The sequence below is a fragment of the Lingula anatina genome, chromosome 6 (genome assembly GCF_051362555.1).
Source record: "Lingula anatina isolate TDL-2025a chromosome 6, LinAna3.0, whole genome shotgun sequence".
Taxonomy (NCBI): domain Eukaryota; kingdom Metazoa; phylum Brachiopoda; class Lingulata; order Lingulida; family Lingulidae; genus Lingula; species Lingula anatina.
The window spans coordinates 20,869,104-20,886,413 of record NC_141772.1 but is presented as its reverse complement, the minus strand read 5'-3'; the positions used below and the strand labels follow the sequence as shown (position 1 = coordinate 20,886,413).

The following is a 17,310-nucleotide window of genomic DNA, read 5'->3' as shown; positions in this document are numbered from 1 at the left end:
TCTTATTTGACCCATGATAAGTCAGCAGGTTCATATTAAATGAAATACTGTTCCTCTGTTGTATCAAAAATGTAGTGCACATATATTGTTCTAGACCACAAATGTAGTGTTACTCCATTTCAAAAGACTACTGAACATTTCTCCTGATTTAAAATCAATCCAATTTTTGATTTATGAAAATTAAGAGCAACTGTAGTCTGAAGTTCATTTGGGGTCAATACTTCTAAAAGATAATTCACATTTGCCTTAGTGTAAGGGTTTTTTTAATGTTTTGTTTCGAGTAAATGTTTCCCAAAGCAGTCTTTTAAGCCCCGTGTTGCTGCCCTGACAGTGATGCATTTGCATCAATGTTGGTATCAGATTAACTGGTTAAATTGCCTGGAAAAGGTTATTGATTGGCCATACTCTTATGGGATAACAGGCTGTTCTGGGTCAGAATATGGCAAAAAAAAAAAATAATAATAATAGTGGAATTTTTAAGGGGTTTTTAGTCAAAAATATTTCATGAAAGTGGGATTATATTATTCTTGTGTACCAGTCAAATATAGGAGCTTTTATTCATTCATTTATTAACTTGTTTGTTTGTTTGTTTGTTTGTTTGTTTTAAGTGACATGTCATTAATACCTATTTAACCCCAGAAGAAAAAAAAGAGGTAAAATTGCAGAGGAGGTTAAGTCAGCAGGATATTCTGTCACTACACTACATATTTTATACATGTACAGAGTAGAAAAATAATATTCAGAAAGTCTTGTGGCCTGATACAAACACATGTTTAGCAAAAGTCACAGTAAAGGTAGCAAAACCAATTTTTGTCTGAGGCTATATTACTATATGTATATATAGAGAATTATGTGCATGTTGCACATAAAAGTTCATTTGAAAATGATTCTTGGGAGCAGTGAAAGTTAATTGTTTTTGATGAGATGTTCTTACAACTAAGCAAAGGCAAGTCAGGTGGAATTGCCATAACAGCAGTTCATAACCTGAAGTTTGATAGCAGGTTTGAACCCAGGAGAGCCCAGTTGTGTTATTTTCTCTGTAAAAACAATACATGTCTTTAGAATCAAGTCAGATGGGATTTCTGGTTCACAACCCTCAGTATACATGTATAATAGCACTTCTGAGCTCAGCCGGTCCCCATGATGTTATATTATCCATGGAATGATACTTAGGTGGTTTTGCCATGATTGTGAAAATTGGAAAATGACACTTAAAGGATGATTGCTGTTATTGATAATGGATGATTTCTGTTCACAGAGGGAATGTCGTGGGTAGTAAAAATAGACCATAATGACTGAAGTTCAAATCCCAGAACTGAAAGGAAATCTCAAAACAATCTGTTTTCTTAAAAGTCCTGTGATACGAGTTATTGGAAAAACTCTTATATGTTTGTTGGTACTGAAAGGGTAAATGGACATATACAGTTACGGAGATACGATGAACTCAGCTTTGCTTGCGCACTTTGGAATGAAAAACATATTCCATTTACGTGAAGAGTTTGGTAAATGATCATATTTCAGGTAATACCAATAAAAAAATCCAGTTAGTGGTAAATTATGGTTATAAGATGACAAGTTATGTGTAGTCTAGAAATAAGCACACAAACAATACGTGGTGCCTCGATACATGTATGAAACCAGACAACTTTTGTGTTTTTAAACTCCAAATACTAAAAAAGACACTAGAGAGCAAATTAAATAAAGTCAACTAGACGGTAAACACCAGCATGCTTTGTTAATTTCACCAACTTGTTTATTTCAAACATCGCATTTTTCACGCATGCGTAGTGTGTTTGAATCCTGTGCTCTAGAAATAGCATTGGGGATCAGCTCATGTCTACCTCACATCCGACCACTAATTGCACATTGGTAAAGTTGGATTCAGCGAAAAAAAATTTTCTTGGAAAATTGCGAAGGAAAAGAGAAGTTGTTGAATTACATAATTTTTCATGTCAGGCCACACAGTCTGCTGGGAAATACCATCTACTGATTTTTTTGTAATTTTACTTGTTATGTCACGAAACTGACATACTTAGTGATCAAAGTTCTTTTTGAAGATTTCAAAACTGAAAATTTTTGTTTGTTGGACTCTTGCTAGCATTTTATGGACATTATTGATTTTGCTATCATTTTTATTTATTAATTTTCTTAATAATTTGAATCCAAATTTTGGATATCAGGTTGCTAGAATTGATTTAATAAATTTTATTCACCATAGTTTTATTATTTCTCAGAGTGCTAACATTATACCTATATCTCTAAAGATTTTTTTTTTACCAGAGCCATCTGCAATCTGACTGTAACTGTGTATTTATGCACGCGCGTGTGTGTGTGTGTGTGAGATTGCATGTCTTTGACGTGATCAACAAAAGTAAACTTTTCACCATGCAGTTTGATCCTAAATTGTGTGTATGTGTGTGTGTGTTCTACGGCTAAATCTATTTCTTAATGAATTTCTAAATCTGTTTTTTTTTTTCAGATTCCCTTTGAAGTCACCAAGGCCAACATGCACAGTTTTGAGAAGCTGTTTGATCCAAGCTTCGGCTTCACTATGAAGGGAGGGACCATGTTCAACTGGTTCAGCAAGTTGTTCACACAGTAAAGACATGCAGTAATGGACAGTTTACGTTAATGGGATGATATTACACAGAAACGGCTTGCCGTGTTCATGTTCCCATGATACATGTATCATGTGTGCACATTGATGGAATCAAATCTAATTAACACTATACTGGACTTTGCCCAAAGTTTACTTTGACTGAATGGGCATCAGTTCGCACAGTATTGGAATCGGGCCCAGATTCACACATAAGCATCTGTTGACATACTGTATGTAGTATTGGAATTGGGTCAAAGTTCACACTTACTAAATAGGCATCAGTTGACACAGTATTGGAATCAGATCAAAGTTCAACAGGTCAAAGTTCATACTTGCAGCAGTCATCAGAGTTATGGAACATAGGCCCAAAGCCCACAAAGCAGTGAAATGTCAAAGTTAGAATGTACAGTATGACAATGGAATAAAACCAAATTCACGTGATTTTGAATGAAACCAAGAGTCTTCTATGTCATTCCCTTTAATCAACATTATTTTTGTGATTTAGTGGCCGCTTTGGAACCACCATAACAAATTCAGTTGAAAAAGATGACCTGAAGACATTTTATTGAATGTATTTCCCGTCCATAAATAATGCAATCTTTTGTTCCAGAAGAAATAATAAGTGGAATGTGTAACAATATTAAGTTTTAAAGCATTTTTCCACAATGCCAACAAATTTGTTTCCAGCCATCTTTTATGAGTTATGTGTTCATCTACATGGGGTATGGAAAGTTGTGCGGGGCCCATGAGAAAATCATACTGGGCTTAGTTTTGCCTTCTCTATTTTGTCTCACAAATTTTACATATACCAGTAAACCCCACACACTCCATTCTCCCCATGTAAATGACGACATAACAAATAAAATTATCATTCATGAAAAATGAAGTTTAAAGAATTGTAGAAACAATGGTGATACCTTTGATACATGTACATGTAATATACACGTACATTGTATATTTGTTCTAAGAATATTTAGTATGGTATTTTAGTGTTGTCTTTTCAGAGTGTGCTTTATTGTTGGATGTCTTTTGCAAGTTTGTATTCTATATTACATTATTATATCAATTTCTTCTTTTCATTTCAAATGGCAGTTTGCTTATAGGTAAAATGTTTTATTCATCCTTGTTTTATGATTAAATCTAAAAAAAATTTCCTGTTTGTCTCCCTTACTCTCTGCGTCCTTAAATCAAGCTGAAAGGGGTCAAAACCCTGACTTAATTAATCATCTAATGTTCCACTCCCAACTGACAATTGGTTTTCCATTTCCCCATGTTCTGCGTCATTTCATTGTCCCTGGCTTGTAGTTTGTTACCAATGTTTTTTTTTTTTTTTTTTTTTTTTGGGGGAGGGGGGGAGGTAAGCCTCAATGGCTTCCAGTTCCAGCTCCTACATGCCCTATGCGCTCCAAATGATAAAGTGTGCCCCCCCCCCCAAAAAAAAAAATATAATAATAATAATAATAATAATAATAATAATAATAATAATAATAATAATACACGTAAAACAGGTAATCGCAATTCAGGTGTGATTCAAATACATCAGTGCAGTACAGAGATGAGCTATTCATGATCATCTGGTGCTGTGCAAACAATCATTTTAGCTCGCCCTTAGTGTAAATCTTTTCCCCAATGACAGGCCGATCCATTCAGCTGCTCCAAGTCCGTTTAACAACGAGATAGCATTTAACAACAACACCATTAGTAAACGGCTCATATCTTATCCATTGTTCGCATGTCTCCTTTTTCCTTTATGAAGACATTATAAAACGTACATGTAATTCCACTTAAAGATGTTTCAGGTTACAAAGAAAGAAACAATGAAGAGAAAAGGGCACTACGTCTGTCATTGTATCTGGTGCAGGTATTAGAAATGAAATGTGCAGACTATGAGGTTTATAAAAGCTTTACCCTAAAGAAAGAACATAAAAAAAGTAGCGTAAAAAGTGACTGTAGTGTACGTTATTAATGCATTTTTTTCTTTGAAAGTAGTGACATGCAACAGTTTACAAAAACGCGTGTCCATTCACCTTTTTCCGTCATTTTCAAAGTGATATAAATATAATTCCTAATAGAATAGGGAGCTGAAAAATCCAATAAAACACCTAAGGCAGTTTGTCGTTCTGCTTCGTTAAAAATCAGGTATATAGGTGGCAATGCTGATGTGCGTACATTCACATTTTTCCCCTATTATAAAAGAATTTGATGAAATGTGGTTTAAAATGTATTATGTAAGGGTCATTACAAAAAATAAAGTGAACATTTATCTCACTTCATTGACGCATACATTTTAATACATATTAATTTGCATAACCTTTGTATGTTAACTTAATATTAGTGTCGATTTCTTTACATATTGGACGGCATTGAAGTATAAAAGAGCAAAAAACATGGTGTAAGTTAAAATTATGCAAATATTACGCAAAATATGTGCGTCAATGACGTGACTCAAATGCCCCCTTTTCTGTGAGATGACCCATTCAATACTTTTAAGTGTCCTAGTGTGACTAGCATTGTAGTCCGTGGTCCCATATGATTCGTTCAGGTAAAGGTTAGTCGGAGTATTGGGATTAGTTTATGGGACGAAAGTCACCATATAAATTAATGGAAAACGGACTACGGTTCCTAGCGGACTACCGTTCTTGTCACACCGGTCAAAAAGACATAATATATGGATATTGAAGTAAAGTATAAAGGTCATCGCGATAAATTTTGTGCAAATAGAATTTTAATTTTACGTATTAAAACTGTTTATTTCCATATGTAATAATAAATATATTAAATAACAACAATGGGTGTAATAATCAACAATTAATGGATTCCTTGGCCAATGCTGCTTGTCAATTACCAGGTAATATAATTTGCTATCCCCCCCACCCCCCACCACCACCCTTAAATGTCAGAAATGATGAGGCAGGCGGTTTGTAGGCATCTTTTATTGTTCTTTTGCAACCTATTTGTAAAACAGTAAATAAGATATTCCACAGAGAGCGCTTGTTTCTTTCTTTTCTCTTCTTTTTTTCCCTTTGGGGGTGGCATAAGCAAATTGTCGAGATTTTCATTTCTTTAACATTTTTTACGATTAACGTTTATTTTTGGCTGACTCTATTAATCACCCAAAATACTTCTGATCTGAAATTAGAAAAAATACTCGTCAAATGCACCCGTTTATTATTACAGATAGTGTTAAGGCACAGCAAATATAAATAATAGTGTATCGTTATTCCCGGTGCACACTAAAATCTATAAGCTTAGCTACCGGTATTATTACTACATGATACCCAATAGTCGCAAAGTCGGTGGCTCGCTCGAAGCTTCTAGTGAGCGTTGGACTTTATCCCGTTTTTAAATGCATGTGATACAGCGGCAAAACAAGATTCGGGTATGCTATTTACAAACCACATGTTTTAATGTGAGTGTTAACGTCAAACCCCTATAATATAGACGGCCATATCAATGTGTAACTTGTAATAACCCCGCGCCTATGTGTGCGCGATATCTATATAAATATATTACAAACAATTTGTATATATACCAGTATAACCTTACTGTGTAATTTTGTGTAATTTTACAACGGCTTTACAAAAAGAAAATAAAACACAGTTAAAAATATCACTTGTTTGGCCTAAGCTCTATCATCCACCAATTAAGAGAAGACGTATAAAAATGAAAAAAAATACCATGCCCTTATGTGAGTATGTGTATGGGTGTGTGAGTGTATGCACGTTGTTGTGGGGTATTTTTGGATGCTTTTGTATCGTAGTAGATATTGAAATAAACTGCATCTGAATAAGGTTCAGATAGTATAAATATGGAACAGATCAGTTTTTGTGTCTCTCTATGAATATATAGGACTACGTGAGCGTACAGGCGTGCATGTATAACAGTTTATCATACATGCAGATCACCCGGATCTGGAAGCGGCGTGGATCTCGTTCGCGTAGACCGCCTTCGTAGACTGGTACTCACGTGGCTGAAAAAACGTACAGTTTTATACCTGAACTTTCCCGCCAACCTCCCAAACGCACGTCTGAAATTCCTCCCCGTAATGCAGTAAAGAAAGAAGTTCACCGCAAAATTGATATAATACAAGAACTGAAAGACGTACTGTAGAACGTATTCCATTTGTGTGCCACTGTGTTGCCCGCCGTTGGCGTATAACATTATGAGGACGTAAATCCTTATCCCGTGGCTGGGGAGATTTAAGAACAGGAACACAGTTGAAACCACTAACAGCATTTTTGTAATCTTCATCTGTGACTCTTGCGACCGTCTTGTAGGGGATCCTATTACCGGATGAGGGTGTTTCACGCACCTGTTGTTGAACGTGAATTGCTCGACAATAATTCGTGCATCGGATTCCTTCCGTTTACTATAGAAATAAGCCACCTTTATAGCAATTCGAATATTCATGTATATGAGCACGACGCTTGGGATGACAAAAGTCAGTACGGTATCCGTGTAAATGAACCCCTTATTGAGCTCGGAATATCCGTCCAGGGGCTTGCAGACTCCGTCCTCAACCCCGTTAGTCCATAGAGTGAGCAAATAAAACACGGCGGCGAACCCCGCCAGAGATAGGACCACAATTTTGGCTCGCGCCACAGTGCACATTTCGGGTCGCTTTAAGGGGAACCGCACCGCAATGTACCGCTCCGTGGTGAAAGCCACAACGTACCACACGGAGAGAAAACTGAATATGTATGTTAAATATATACTCGCCTGGCACCATCCCTGCGAGTAGAACAGGTTAATCTTAAGGTCCAGTAACCACTGTGTCATAAGGAGCAGGATAAGAAAAGCCTCGTCCGAAATGGCGAGCGCGGCAAGATAGACACTGGACGAAAGTCGCTGAAGGTGGGTGCAGGTGAACACCAGGAATGACATGAGGTTTCCGATGAAACCCAGAATCACCACAGTCGGGGTGAAGTACAGTCGGAAATTGTGAAGGAAGTGAAGGAATGGATAGCGCGCTGTGTTATACGCCATCTCTTCCATCGAGCCACCAACGGAACAGTTCCCATCATAATCATGGGTCGTTTCGGTCATCCAGGGTCCCTCTTGGGCAGTTGACACCATGGCGTGGTATCCCCTAGTTGACCCACAGTTTGGCGCCGTGTTGACCATGTGCGTCGTTAATTCTATTACTGTCCGGTTCAGGAGGTGCATGACTTCGGTTGTGTATATGCCGTCCACTGCAACCTTCTTAATGTGGTCACTTACCGCGTCTGGAACCGCCATTGGCGACACGATAAATCCGAGTGCAATTCCTATTTTTTTTAATCAGGATTTGATTAATTTGATGAATTGTTCCAAACACTGATCGCCATATTCATTTCGATCGAGTTTACGCTTGACTGGTTCCAAGGGCACCAAGGTCCACTTTGCAGCTTTAAATGCTTAAATGTTCAAACCCAAAGAAGCACTGTATCTCCGCACATGCCTTGGTTATTCCACGGTACATCGATCTTTCGTGTTAAAGGCAACTGTCAGGTGGTTCAGCTTAATAAACCTTAAATGGCAAACGCAAGTGATATTCACAGCTGTCAATCGTCTAGGAAAAATGTTAATATCAGATCCAACAGGCATTAAACGCGGTCCTTGACCACGCTTTTCAGACGTTGCTTGGTGTATCTATAATGCGGTGCAAATCCTACAGCGCATTGAAACAGACACCGAAAAGGCAACTGAACGCTCCGAGCGATTTCGATTTCTCATTTCTAAACGCGATCCTCTTCTGACACTGCGTTTAAATGCAGTAGTTCAATACACGCCTAGTTTAGCGTCAGGTGGTCGCCTCACCTTTCTGCACTTAACGGTACAATCAGTTCAACGCAGTGACTAGAATTCATATATTCCGGTGCCCTTGCTTATTGCCACCGTGTGATCTCTCCCTTTATTGAATCTTATACTGAACATACATCGGAAAAACAAAACTGTCCATCAATTTACCTCCTGTTGCTTTCGCTCTCGATTTCAATGCGTGTCACAGGGGACTCGCCGTTGACATGGATCCGCTATATTTAATACGGCTCAACGTTCATAGGCTTCGTCTCGAATTAATATGCCAATGTTATTGTCTAATGACACGGAGTAGAAAGCTGTATGTTGAACTTATGACCGCCTATCGCATAACAGATTGTCAAAGACCTTGAACAAAACGCCATAAAAATTTGATGACATGCTATTTGATTGGTTGAATATTCCAAGCGTTGTTTTATCAGTTGTTGAACGGAGGTTTGAGAATCGAGTTGGTATTCGGTGAACGAAGCAGATCACGGCCTAACTCTGTTTTCAAATGCCACCAGCCCTGTTCCAACAGCTTCACACATATTTCTGTGAATGAATCCCGCTGGTGCTAGTGCGAGTAATGTCCAATCCAATTTTTCAAAGATCTCAGATATCATTTAAAATGAAATGGCCAGTTTCTCTGAAAGCAGATTCTGCCTGTCACGCCCCCCAAAAGATGTTTTATTCAAACAACAATAAGGTTAATTCCAAGAATTGTTTACTGTGTCCTTACAATTCAATGTTCGTCATTTAAGTATCCTGAAAATACTGGATACATTTCGCTCAAAGGATACATTTCGCTCAAAGGGGTCTATTTTAGATAACATGGGATGGTCAGGCAGTAGACAATGGGTCTACTTTGAAATGTTTGTATTTTTGCTGGTCGATGTTCCCTGCTTTTTCTCTAAGAATTAAAAGACTCGCAGGTTACGGAAACAGAACAGTTTTACGTTGTCGATATTTTGTGCAAGTATTTTGTTCTCCAGTGAATGGAATACGACGGCGATCCATATCGCAAGGCGGATATCTTTACAAAAATATTCTTTAAGTCAATTTCCTCAATTCCCCCCAAGTCTTTCCTGTTCAGTATTTAATGGAATTTCTTCACCCTACAGCAAAAGAGTAGAACGACTTTTTCTCGAAACAATTGCTTTCTTATTGCTGGGTTTTCTTTGAAGTGTCTTCAATCCCCCCACGTTCTAACCCTGTTGTTTATAACAGGTGCGTAACGCGTTAACTTCGATTACGTATGCCCCTGTTGAAATCTGGATAAACGCAGATGTGCATATTATAATTTCCAGAATTGCTGCCTGAAATCCTCTCTCATTCATTTTGTCTTTCGCGCATTGCTGATTCCAAGCGCTGATTCCAAGCGATGTGATTTTCGTTAATGATAAAAATGAATTACTTAGAAATGCCTTTCGATTCTTTTGCGGTATCTGGTTACTTGCATGTTGTGCCTATTATCTGTACATCCTTCCATATCGGAATGCGTGTTTGTCAGTGAATTTACATAACAACATCCACCCTGAACTTAATTCCATAACTGAAATAATTCCACAAATGCATTTGAAATCAAGGCCATTGGATAACAGCATTTAGACTCGGTGTTGTGGAGAAAATCGATGGTCGCAGAAGTTTTGTTCAGCAAAATGAAATAAGACAATACTTTGGAGGCTATTTCGTCTCCTCATTATCACCGTCCTTGGCCTATTGAGCGACTTATGACCCAGAGTTGTGTAATTATAGTAAGCTCGTAGTATGGCGTAGTTATGAATGAAAGTTATGTAGCAAATCGCAAAGGGATTGTCTATTAGTAACATGGGTTTGTAATCCGTCCGCAATCATTCACTGAGCATTCTCCAGCGTATAGGTAATGTTGTTCCAGTCAAAGACAATTTCTATTGGAGGCTGGCAGACGACTGCAGAATAAAACAAATAAGTCTTATCGTCTGAAAAGAGGAGCCGGCGGCTGGCTTTCAGACGAGCTGTTGGGAATATATAAGGATACATGGCAATGCCATTTGCTTGTGTCTGGAAAAAGAAATGACAGAATTTTAAGAAATGAAATATTTAATAAAATGAGGTTTGCGAGGATCTCGTATAGTCTGTGCCATGCGTTTTACAGAAGACGGAACAGAAAGGGTTCGCCGTTTAGCCTATACACACCTTTAAAAATGTCCCGTGTTACTTTTTTTACTCTGACGGCAAAAAAGCAACAATGACTTATTTTTTATTTTTATTTTGTCTTGTTTAATCCAAAATATGTGCGGCAACGTATTGTTCGCCTGAAATATCATATCAAGCTTCTGAACCGTGGCGTACGAGCAATGCTACCTTTTTTACAATAACAATTAATGCCTCAGTAAAAAAAAGTAATTTTCACTTATCCAATGACATGTTTTTTCGATTGATAAGAAAAGGGTTTATCGTCCCTGTTTATCACTTACTCAACGTGGACACACCATATTAACACAGAAACGGATATTAGATTTTTATGATGACGGAAGCCGTAATGTTTTATCACGTGGCACCTTTCCACTGAATATAATCCACATCTCTCGTTGGCTTGATTTAACGAAGAAATGCTGTGGTGGATGGTATATACGATAATATATATATGAACATATACGAACGCCGCTGTATGCACAAAAATACCTATACATCGGTTCATCTTTTCATTTTTCAGAAAGCCAATCATGTTGAAATACAATACTCATTAGGGATTTTGGTCTGCCTGAATTGATGGGAGAGAGATAAAAAAAAAAGGAAGATGAATAGTTCCAAAGCTCTCAGATGAGAGGAACCTGGAATAAAAAAGACCTTTTGTTTTTGAAAAATGAGAAGATAAGTTATTGATGTTTATAGTTGTTCATATTTTTTGTCACCAGGGTAAAAAATGTAGCAAGGAAATAATGAAGGCGCGAATAGAAAAAAAACGCCTTCCGTCGTCACCAAAACGCATGGAACAGATTTTAAAAGATCTTTGCAAACTTTGATTTTATCAAATATGTTTTTTAAACAGACGACACTTGCATGCAAAACCAACATCTCGTCTGAAAGGATGGGTGGATAAGAGATAAATAATGGATGAGTTCTATATTGTCAGAACCTGTCGCATCTTGTGTGACCTTGACCTTGTGCTGTTCAAACGAAACAAGCATGAATAAACTTTCAAATGGCCTGTTTTCTCATCAGAAAAACAAATGGAAAAGCACAAATTCACACCACGGCATTAAATCTAAAATTCTTCTGAAAATACCTTGAGATGGCATTATTAAAAATTAAGGAAAGAGACATGTCGTCTAAAATACTTTTTTATCCACCAGATCTAAAAGCTTTACTAAAGATTCATGAAATTGCAGCCACCTTGCCTTTTTAACTATGATGGTCATTTCAAAATGGCTGAAGCTATTACAAATAAGCCTGTCTTACTGAAAAACAGTGAAACAAAACCTCATAAAGGTACATACGAACCGAGCATCGGTGGAGCGTGGATTCCCAGTAACACATGTAAACCACTTTTGTTAGTTTCTTATACGACTCAAATAAATTCGACATGCCAAGGGCTAAACTGAATAGATCACTCGATCAGCCATAAATGAGCTTTTGACTGCTCCTTTCTTTAAATTTTTGGTCGGAAATTTAACCTACTTTCGTGACCTACTTTTTTGCCCCATTGACACACAGCATAGAATGCTAGCAGAAAAATCCGTTCGAACATCATTTTTGGGTAAAATTAAACAATGCCTTTTGGTAATTCTCTTAGTTATACACATGTACTACTTGAAACTGCATGCTGGCATTTGGTCGATTTTTGTGACAAAAATGGACTTTGTATGCATCTTTAATATTCTCGTATTCCTGGATATTTGATACACAGAACGTTACAAACGTGTGGGATGGCGAATCCCTTTTCGTGTCATATTTCCCTCAAATCCAAGCATTTACCTAACCTTTTCCATTCATTCAGAACACTATATCCAAGAGATATTATATTGCACACACGTTTAAAACAGGTGAAAATGCCACTGATTATTTTTATCTGCCCAGAGCATGATATTTCCCAGAGCTTCTGAGTCGATTAAAACACATCTCGATCACTTGGTAAGCGCATAGCTATCAGATAAACAATAACAAACCAGTAAAATTTATCCCCAGACCCATTTCATAATTTCATCTAAGACTACAGTGGCTGATAAGTGGCACCCTTAGTATAATGGCAGAAGGAGGCTTTTTAAAGCTTACATTTGCTGCTTTAAGCTTGTTCCTGAGAGGAAAATATCGATTAACTAAAAAAAAAAATGGTGCACTGCCGGCCAGAGCTACCCTGAGTTTCAGATGGTGCAGTTTCAACCAACATACACCCTGGGTTTCGGAATATTAATGATGGTTTATGATAAATTATCTACCCTATACCCAATGCGTGTGGTACCTGTACTTAACTTTGATTTCCAGAGAACAGAGGGTCCCATATTATCCAGCAAACGAAGTTTGTTACCCTGGGATTTAAATACAGACGGTGTTTTTACTCTTTATACCATACGATCTCTGTCACAGATAATGGTTCCACCCTTACCAGGATAAGCTTCCCATACCCTCTACCAGGCCAAAAGTTAACAAATTGATTTTTCACGAGATATTCACAGATTTTGATCTGTGGACGTGTTCTGTCACGGCTGCAGAAAAGTCCCAGCATTATATCTCTAGTTAAATGCTGGGACTTTTCTGCAGCCGTGACAGAGACAAGTCCACAGAACAAAACCTGGGGCCCTGGTAGAGGGTATATAAGCTCCCCATCTATCTGAGTTTGGGATTAGTAACGACATAATACCCCCACTCCCCGTATATTTTAACTGACTCACAAACATGTATAGTAGATGTACCATGGATGCGAATGATCTCTATATAGGAATGCAATGATGGTACCAACCAACGGAAGCTACTTCCGTCCGCGGTGCGTGTCTATCTTGGCGCCCTCGCCCTTTCGGTAAGGTTATTCATTTATTATCATTTTTGAAACATTGGTTAAACCTGTTCAAGTCACAGAGATGGTGCAAGACAAGTATATAATTTATCTCACTTACAAACATTTTTTTCTTTCCGGGTGGTACCATTTAGTTGAGGTATAGCCTATATATTGCAGTGCGGTTCCCCTTGAAAGCCTGCGGCTTTCACTTTTAATCCTAAACTGAAGCACTTATCCAACTTCCTTATCATGTTAGGCTGAAGTAACTGTCTTACCTCATAAGCAAATAATTGTTAGACTTCTTTTTATATCGAGGCATTACCTCATACCATAGCTTCTAGATTTCAGTATTGCCTGCTCGATCTTGATTTCATATGTAACCCATATCAACAGTGTAAAGCTACCACATGAAAAGATATATAGTGAGCAAGCTAGCTGTGCCTGTGCCCTGACACTCAGGGCATACCTCATTGTTCTCGTCTTATCTAAATGACGGCTTCACAAATATTTATGGGCTTGTATGAAGCATTTATGGGCTGATATGAAGTTTTCATGTATGTTACATATACTCCATGTAGTGTATATACACTCCTCTTTTTTCACCCTGAATTTCTCTCCATTAATACCAGCATGTCGTCTCCGTATTAAATGAGCAGCAAATGTTTCTGGTAAAAAAGGAGAGTTTCCAGTGAGTTTTCAAACTCAGGGCGGATGTAAAAAGGGGGGAGAAAAACGAGGCCGGATATGGCGGAAACCAATCGCAATACTGGAGTTTCCCTTGGGCGACTCGATCTTCGATCTTCGTTTTTTTCTTTCTCTTGTCTATCCACCCTTCCCATGTACATGTATAAAAACAAATGCTGCACTAGTTGACTGCTTACAAAATGATACTAACGCTCAATAACTTCATTGTTTTTTTAACAATTGAATTACCCTTAATCCTAATAATTTACGGTCAATGAAAACCTAACATAATTACAACGTACATGTAGTTGGTGATGATAAATATTTTACAACATATGCCTAATGTGTGCTCGACGTACCTCAAAACTGCTTTAGGAATCAACGTCGGAACCGGTGTCGCAGATTTGACTGCTAATGTCTGGTAGGCGCTAGCCCACGTCACCTGTTATCGTACTGGCAGTGCAACATGAAAACACACGACGTTTCGTGTCGCAGTTTTGGCGCCATTCAACCAGTATAGGATTTTGCGCGCATGCATTATTCAACTGCAGTATACAATGAAATGGAAATTTTTATGCATCTAGTTACTTGAATGATTGAATACCGGTAGAATAAGGCAGTGTTACGTTCGTGTGTGTGGGTGAGTGTGCGTGCGTTTATGTGCGTGGAGAGAGAGAGAGAGAGAGAGAGAGAGAGAGAGAGAGAAAGGTGGTTAAAGCGATTTCACAAACAGAACTTTACGCACTTTGCACACGGTAACTTACTAAAGGGGTATCTGACATTTGTTAGGTTGAGAAGTTTTTTGTTTGATTTTACAGCAGAGACCCCTATCGGAGGGTATACTTTACAGGTAAGCCTGTGTTGGGAGTAAATTTAAATGCATGAAATACAGAAAATTAGTACATGAAGCAATCGAATGCAGGTTCCCATATCATTTCATGACTGCAGTGAGCTGAATTGAAGAGGAAGTGCAGGGTGATTGCTTTACTGATGAAAAATCGATGTTTTGATCAGTTTAAAGGAATATTGTGTGTACGGAGACATTAAGTAATTAGCACGCACACAAGACCTTTACACGACAAACTAACAACTAAACAAATTACTTAATAGACAAATGAATAAACAAAAAGAATGCGAATAAAATATTAATCACATTTTGCGTAGAAGAGCAACCATGAATTTACCCCACCAAAACTGTGAGAAGACAACGCTCAAGAAACCAGTTTTTGAAAACATGTTTGTAACGTTACAAGTGCAATTCACTAGTGTCCATCTCCATTACGGCAGTGACTCAAAAACTGCTTTATAGATCGCTTTTTTTGGCAACGGTTTGAGACACATGTATGGTGTTTTGCACCTTGGTAATTATGGGGTCATCAACTTTATCATCATTTTCTCAAGTCTACAATGAGAAGCCTTTATCCAGATCCCCACTCCTCGATCATCCCTTTGGAGATTACAAATCAAAAATATAAAAATCCGAAAAATGATGGACTTTTCCAGCACACCCCCGGGGATGAAGATCGTCATTTCTTTTCCAAAAACGCCTTAGGGCGTAACGCCCCCCCCCCCCCCCCCCCCCCTCCAACCAGCTTACAAATGCAAATTGATATTTTGGTCATATTAAAGTCTAATACTCACTTTGTCCCTTTGACGTCTAAGAACGATAACAGCACGTGAACTTATAATCTAAAAAGTCACAGAAAATATGGCTGACGGTCTTGGTAACATGAAAATGTTCCTCACAGCATCAGACGGCAACCCTAATCGTAGCATTAAAAATCCATGCGCTGTTCTTGAAAACCGTCAGCTACATGTACAGGTACACATGCACAACTGCTGACAGTAAAAAACCAAAGAAACTACACTGAAACTAAATGGTATTGATGTGAACCCGCTTTGCCCTGTTTGTAACATAATATGGGATCTCTAGTCCAGCAGAAATAACTGCAGATGATAAATAGGTTTCAAGGCATTTCTCTTTGAACCAGTTTCTCGTATTCAAAATGGGAGCACGAATGCCTTGCGGTATATATTGGAAAGTGTGTGAACAAGAGCAGGTGCGTGTGTCTTCCCAGTCGCTGCGGAGTCAAAGTAAAACACACTGTAAACACAGAAGAAAAGGGAGGAGTAAGCTTTGAAAAATATCAAGCATTATTCTTCAGTTGTTCTAGAGTGAGGTGGGAGAAATACATCACGCAATAAGAAGGAAGCGATAACCTACTCCTGTATTGACTTCATTCTTTCCTCCACAACTAGAGCCAACCAGTAATAGGTATCAGCCTAGGGCGGGTTCTGGTGGGGCATATCAGGACACGTCCTTCTCAGCCCCCTCCCCCCTTCGGATTTACCATCTCTTTACCCCTCCACTACCCCTACCCCCCCCCCCCCCGCCCCCAAAAAGGAGTAACCGGCATGCCAAGAGAAACGTGACAAAAACCAAGTCATCATACATCCGCGATCCTGTGTTTTATAGTCAAATTGCTCTCGTCTACCATTTTGATATTTTTATTTTATATTTTATTATTATTATTATCATTATTTATTTGATTTGATTTATTTATTTTATTTATTTTTTTAGGTAAGAAAATCTTTAGTGCCCATTGGCAAATCTTGGAACCGCCATCGTTACCTGGATGATGTGTTTTTTTTTTCCTGCTCGAAAAGCTTTCCCCTTACAGCAAAAATCCCTGGATCAGAACAATTAAGCCTTTCAAAAGAACAACGGTGTTATCCGTCTTGCATGTCTCACGACTTACATGTCTCACGAATCATCATCAACTCGCTTTTCTTATTTTAACCTTACTTCTGTATGTCTCCAACTTTCTCCTAGGTTGTGCGGTTTCTTGTATCTTGGAACTGCAAGTTCCATTTCACTCTGATATCCTATCGTTTACTAGACGTTTTTTTTACTGAGAGATGGATTTCAGACAACTATCGTGAGAGCAAAAGTGTGTTGGTTTTTACAAGGGCCTTAATAGTGTTTAGGTAGAGGTGCACCTTGGAAAGTATTATTCTCTGACCGCAGGGTGCGCTAGTAGTATGTTGCACAATTTTTGTATCGCACCCTGTGCTTTTTCACGTAATCTTGCCAAAAACGAGACATGCCCTTTGTATTTTTCAGTGGGGAGCGATTTCACACCTACAGTATAGGTGATGAGTAGCGCACATCTGTCTGTATTACGCACTGCAAGTCAAGCAAGCCCTAGACTTACTCTAGAAGCCCACCTGAGTGATTACACAGAACCCTGTAATTATCCTCCTCTGCTGC

General features: G+C 38.2%; 2 protein-coding genes across 5 annotated transcripts in view; one reads left to right on the top strand and one right to left on the bottom strand.

Moving 5' to 3' along the window:
- The window catches only part of LOC106172588 (cilia- and flagella-associated protein 54), a 64,657-nt gene extending 60,905 nt beyond the window's left edge, over positions 1 to 3,752 (top strand). For all 4 annotated transcript variants that reach the window (XM_087014839.1, XM_087014841.1, XM_087014840.1 and 1 more), the window contains one exon: positions 2,480 to 3,752. In XM_087014839.1, coding sequence (XP_086870965.1) covers positions 2,480 to 2,602 — 123 coding nt within the window. In that variant the 3' untranslated portion in view covers positions 2,603 to 3,752. The remainder of the gene's footprint in view (positions 1 to 2,479) is intronic.
- A 1,998-nt stretch (positions 3,753 to 5,750) lies between these two features.
- On the bottom strand, positions 5,751 to 9,743 carry LOC106172583 (thyrotropin-releasing hormone receptor). The gene has a single exon (XM_013553362.2). The coding sequence runs from the start codon at positions 7,835 to 7,837 to the stop codon at positions 6,488 to 6,490; it is 1,350 nt and encodes a 449-aa protein (XP_013408816.2). The 5' UTR covers positions 7,838 to 9,743; the 3' UTR covers positions 5,751 to 6,487.
- Between the last annotated feature and the right edge of the window lie 7,567 nt (positions 9,744 to 17,310).

Bases quoted from the DNA above. Each gene is read 5' to 3' on its own strand.
- LOC106172583 (XM_013553362.2), bottom strand. From the start codon at position 7,837: ATGGCGGTTCCAGACGCGGTAAGTGACCACATTAAGAAGGTTGCAGTG.